The sequence below is a fragment of the Vombatus ursinus genome, unplaced genomic scaffold (assembly GCF_900497805.2).
Source record: "Vombatus ursinus unplaced genomic scaffold, bare-nosed wombat genome assembly UNPS02014782.1, whole genome shotgun sequence".
NCBI classification, from domain to species: Eukaryota; Metazoa; Chordata; class Mammalia; order Diprotodontia; family Vombatidae; genus Vombatus; species Vombatus ursinus.
Window position 1 is genome coordinate 1,821,402 of NW_020954560.1, and position 6,000 is coordinate 1,827,401.

The following is a 6,000-nucleotide window of genomic DNA, read 5'->3' on the forward strand; positions in this document are numbered from 1 at the left end:
GGAGATGGAGGCATCCTACATGAAGATCCTGCCATTTGCAATGAGCCTCCAATGTCTTCAAAGAGAATCACAAGCTATTGTCATGGTGGTCTGTCAAAGATCCAAAATTAGGCTCTGTGGGATCAGATCTAAGTCTTCTATGCCTTTTTGTCCACTGCGACTGGGCTTAACTTTCTTTCCCCCTCTTCTTGTTGTTTAGGAGCTCTCTCCACCAAATCATTCTACATGTTGTATTCAGCATTAATGCGGGCTGACCACGTGAAGAGGTCTTCTGTTTCGGCTTTTAACAGATTAACAGCTAATAAACACTAGGCAATACCTCCCCTCAGAACCTTTTCTTAAAATACAGGTTGGATTTGCCAGGCCTTGTGTATTTAAAGCCTCCGAGATGCCAGGGATGACATTAGAAAGTTAACTGATAAAGCAAACTAATGATACACTAACACAAAAAGCCAATTAGCATGTTAGAAACCCAAGGAAGGGGATTCTGAAGCCTCTTCTATGGAAAGGATATTGATTTGCACTTGTAACACATCTCTAGCTTTGCTCTCTGGGGCACAGGATTGAATATAATGGCAATAATAACAATAGCTACCCTGCCCATTATAATTTTACAGAATGCTTTACATAACTTAGTTCATTTGATCCTCGCAGCAACCTTGTGAAGTAGGTATGGACATTTTTATCCCCATTTTACAGATGAAGAAAATGAGACTGAGAGAGATGAAGTGACTTGCCAATTTTTACACAGCAACTTAGCATCAGAGTTAGGATTCTGCTGAGACCTTCAAGTCCAAAACTCTTTCCGTTATACCGGGATACCTGGAAATGAAGAATGTGGAGAAGATGGGAGTGTTTTGAGATCAAACAGTATAGATTCCACCTAAGAAAGATTTTTTTGTATCAGGAAAGGGCATCACAGTCACCTCAACAAGTCCATAGCATAGGGCTGTCTGCTATATGACCTTCCTTCGGTCAGTCAACAAATATTTATTAAGTACATACAATATGCCAGGAACTGTGCTAAACACTGGGGATATAAAAAAAGGCAAAACCACAAATTTTTGTTATGACATATAAATAAATATGACATAAATAAATACAGGCTATACAAAGAAACGCAACAAACAGATATGAAATGCCTTTTGTTCAGTCATTTTTCAGTCATGTTAGACTCTTTGTGACTCTGAGGTTTTCTTGGCAAAGATACTGGGGTGGTTTGCCATTTTCTTCGCTAGCTGATTTTGCAGATGAGGAAACTGAGGTAACAGGATTAAGTGAAGTGCCCAGAGTCACACAGTTAGTAAGGGTATGAGGCTGGATTTGAACTTAGGAAGATGAGTCTTCCTGACTCCAGGCCTGATACTCTATCCACTACACGACCCAGCTACCCATGAAATGCCTACTTTATGCTAGGTATTGGGAAGATAACAAAGTTTAGGAGAGAAAAAAACTAAGTCCTTGTCTAAGAATCAGAGAAGGCCCCCAAAAAAGAAACTTTGTTCCAGATTTAACCTGACTCCTTAATCCCAAATCCCCTTTTGAAAAGAGGATGGCTCAGTAAGAGACTGCCTGTTAGGAAATCTAGCTACTTCTGAATTAATGCATTTTTCACATGTGTTTTAGAGAGATAATTGGATGAGCATTAATGCATGTGTCCCTCTTCTCTCCCTCAAGTTGGAAAGATTCTCATTTCAGCCAGATCCAGAAGCAAATTGTCTAAAAAGAACTGCCCTAAAGGTCTTCCTTATAGTCAGAGAAGTCCAAGAATCCGGTCCCAGTGACTACTTATCTGGTTCCCAGCCTGATTCCTTAATCCTAATAGCTTGGGAAAATATTAGGAAGAGCTGTATTTGACTTTGGAAGCATTTCCCATCTCTCTGCTTTTCCACTGACCAAGTTAGACTCCTGTGCCGAGACTGTCCTCCCCCTAGAATGCCTTGTTTCCTTCCAGACTCCGCTCAAGCGTCGCCATTTATATGAGGCCTTTCCTACTCTCCCCAGCTGTTAGGGCCCCACCTCCATCCACTTGTATCTATTTTGCATGTATCTTAACTTTGCAAACTTCAAAGCACTATACAGAAATTCTAGTTATTATTATATACACCTATGTCCATGCTATCTTTCTCATAAGCTATAAAATCCTCAAGGCGACAACTATTTCACTTGTCTTTGTACCTACCCTCAGTGTTTAGCACAGTGTCTAGCACTACAGTAGATACTTAATAATTGCTTGATAACTGACCGACTATTTGATTCCTGGTACATTCAGAAAGCATTGGTTTCAGATCACCTCTTCTAGCAGAAACAGCAAATTCTATTGATCATGCCCTTAAGGCATTTATCTTCCATTGACTGGCCTTCCTTCGTTACTGAGTTTTTGTATACGCTGTATGAATGAATGAATGAATGAGTAAAGCAGTTATTAAGCGCTTACTATATGCAAAGCACTGGAGATACAAATAGAAAAGACAGTCCCTCTTCTCAAGAACTTTCCTCGTCCCCCTTAATTCTATTGCTTTTCCTTTGTTGACTCTTTCCCACTTATCCTGTATGTTGTTTGCATTCTGCATGAGTTGTTTGTATGTGGACTTCCTCATTAGACTGTGAGCACTTTGCGGACAGGGACTGTCTTTTACATTTCTTTGTATTTCCAATGCTTAGCACAGTATCTCGCACATAGTAGGCACTTAAAAATGTTTATCTACTGAGTGAATGACAAATGGGGGAGGCAACCTATATGGAAGATTTTAGCTGCAAGTCAGATGGAGAAGTCCTTAGGGTACAGTGGCAAAGCTGATGGTGACTGTCTCTTCTTCAGTTTCTGATTATGAATCATTTTGTGGCAAATGGTCTTTGCCCCCAAGGACTTTTGTGGCAGACTTTTCAGAAGCTGTGCCTGTGGCATCCACTGGAGCAGCTGCCTGGCTCTATCTTTACAGGGGTTGCTTCCTTCAATGGTGGCTGAGGGCACTGGGCTGCAAGCATTGCTATTCCCAAGGTTCTTGGGTTCAGGGTCTTGGGCTATTTCCTTTAGGGTCTGAGAGGAGATTTGGGTCAAGGTGGTGGTGGTGGTGGTTTGACCTACCTGGCACATGCTGCATCCTGTCTACCCCACAGGGTGGCATCTTTATAGCCTGGATTGTCTGTTCTGTGGGTGGTGGTTGTTGGAGCTGGCTGGCCCCTTCTCCATAGGAGTTGCTTCCCCAAATGTAGGCTATGAGGGATAGTCTGTAAGCAGAACCAGTCATCTAGGGGCTGCTACCATTTCCATGGCTCCTGTGCTTGAAATCTGTATCACCTGTATTTGTTCGTCTAGTAAATCTTTTAAGCCATTGATGTTCTAAAGACCACTGCCTTGCCCATTGGGACAGTCCTGCATGACTGGTAGCCATTAAGGGAGGCAGAAGAAAGCTCTTACTGTTTTTGGATCAAAGAGAGGTGAAGGGGAGATTAGGTAGTTATTCAACATTACCCTCAATGTCACTGGAAGATTTAGAAGACCCTAGATGGTTTTTCTTATCTAGCCCATGTTACTACCTGCAGGGTGACACAATCTGCTAGCAGGCCAGAATGCAATAGCAGCAGGGTCTTGGATTGGTTTCTAGATGGTCTCAGACTGGGCAAATTCCTTTTTTTTTTTGTTTCTGTGAGCTGATGGCATCAGTGCGTTGTGCTTTTCTAGGCTAATTTACTCTGGCAGAGGCGATCTCTCAGCGGTGAGGCATGCACCCACCGCTCGCCAGGTGAGAGAAGTTAGGCCTGTCCTTTCTGTCGAACTCAATGCATTTCTTGGCCTTATTTATGTCTTCTTCACCTGGCTTTCTTCTCATTCCATAGGACTGGACTGGAGGCCATTATGGAAACATATGCTTTCTGGAGACCACCTGTGCGCACACTCACCTTCGAGGATTTCACCACCATGCAGAAACAGCAAGGTAAGCCACTGGATAATGGTCACTGGCTGGGGACAGGGTAGGGGCAGGGGAGGGACAAGGTACAGAATTGGAGTTGGGACATCTGGCCTCCAGCTGAGTCATGGGATTGTGCCGATGGCTATGAAATGAAGAGAACCTGGGAACCACATAAGTAACTGGAACATCATCACTTGGCTGGATGGGGGATAGGAACAACCCCTCAGATCTGGTTCTCTTAGGTAGCACTAACTCTGCCCTTCAGAAGCTACCTCAGCGCCCCCAGTGAGGAAGGTTAGTTATTTCATTTTTCCTCCTTTTCCTCCTAAGTATTTAACAGAACACCGATAATTTATAGATTTTCCTACAATGTCATCTCCACTATCAATGTAGTTGCCATTTTATAGATAAGGGTCCTGGATCACAGAGAGATGGGTGTCATCATTTGCTTGAGGTCTCCCAGTGACTAGGGGGAGCTAAATATTGACTCTCTACCCCAAGTCTACTGTTTTAGCCCACTGAGACTCCCTACCTCCTTTGCTTACTACTTTATGTTTTATTTGGAACAAGATTGTTCTCAAGGAAAGATGTGGAGAACTTCCAAAAGAACTGCCTGAAAATAAACTACACATATTTCAAGTGAAACCTCAGATGCAGCTAGCCTATATGCTCTCTCTCTTTTCCTTTCAAACAGGCTTTTTTTTGCCCCCCTTTTTCCAACTCCTATCTTCTAGAGTCTAGATACATAGTTTCAAACTAAAAAAGAAATGGGAGCCATTAATCTGTATGTAAGGATCCCTAGGGGCTGTATATTGACTTAGTTTTAAAATGTAATATCATTTATGTATTAGGACAGCTAGGTGGAGCAGTGCATAGAGCTCTGGGCCTGGAGTCAGGAAAAACTCATCTTCCTAAGTTCAAATATGGCTCCAGACACTTACTAGCTGTATGACCCTGGACAAGTCACTTCACCCTGTTTGCTTCAGTTTCCTCCTCTGTAAAATGAGCTGGGGATGGAAATGGCAAACCATTCCAGCATCTCTGCCAAGAAAACCTCAAATGGTGTCACAAAGAATCAGATACGACTGAAAAACAACTGAACAATAAGAATCTATCTATTATTGTATTTTAATTTATTTTGTTAAATATTTCTCAGTTATGTTTTAATCTGGTTTGGGCCCCCATTCAGAAGTGTTTCAGGCTCGGGGTATGGGCCGGACTGAGTGGTCTGATCTAGACTATAGGCCAGGATTGGTAAACTAGATCCTGTGTTCCCATTCTCCTTTATTCCTAAGCCAGTGGCCCGCCTGCAATCAGTATCAAGGCTCTCCGGCATCCTGACTCACCTCACTCCCGTAATGTCAAAATGAAAGTTGCCATAAGACCTGTAGGATAGCTCTCCTAAAAGGTTACTAACAATCAGGAGTGTGCTGGAGTCAGCTCAAATAGGCACAATATAGCCAATTATTAAATTTTCAGTGTGAGCTTTTATATCTCAGAAATCGGCCAAGGCTACAAATCATCACTTGATTTATTGTTATGTTGATTATCTAGACTTAAAATGATAGAGAAAATGTCAGTAATACAAATTTAACTTAAACATATGTACAGTGTTTTATTTTTCTGGAGAGCTAGTTGTTAAACATTTACCAGCACACCACTGCTAGCCATAGTTGTTGATGCTTTTAGTCCAAAGGTTCTTAACCATTTTTTGGTGCCATGGCGGTCTGATAAAGCTATTGACCCCATCTCATAATTAAGACTTTTAAAAAATGCAGAAACCATGACTATCTTTTCTATACAAAAACTTAAAAAGGGAGAGAAATGTAAGGAATTGGGAGAGGTGGGGGAAGTCAATTTGATTGGTCATGGAACATCCCATCCTATCTACTAAGCTGAACCTACCATTTGATTACTGTTGCTGATCAAAATGGTGCCATTTGACCAAATCATCATTCTTCCCACTCTGATCTTTGATGACAGTTATTTAGACAGCCAAATCCATTCAGCAAACCATGCTCTCACTGCCCACTCTCATGCCTGCCTTCTGATTAACCCACACAGAACTGATGGAGAGATAGTCCAC

The 6,000-nt window shown here is 42.0% G+C and overlaps 1 protein-coding gene across 2 annotated transcripts in view; it reads left to right on the top strand.

Annotated features, from left to right (window-relative positions):
- The window catches only part of TBX15 (T-box 15), a 152,957-nt gene that overhangs the window by 132,389 nt on the left and 14,568 nt on the right, over positions 1-6,000 (top strand). For both annotated transcript variants that reach the window (XM_027866767.1, XM_027866766.1), the window contains exon 7: positions 3,841-3,938. In XM_027866767.1, the coding sequence (XP_027722568.1) occupies positions 3,841-3,938 (98 nt within the window). The remainder of the gene's footprint in view (positions 1-3,840; positions 3,939-6,000) is intronic.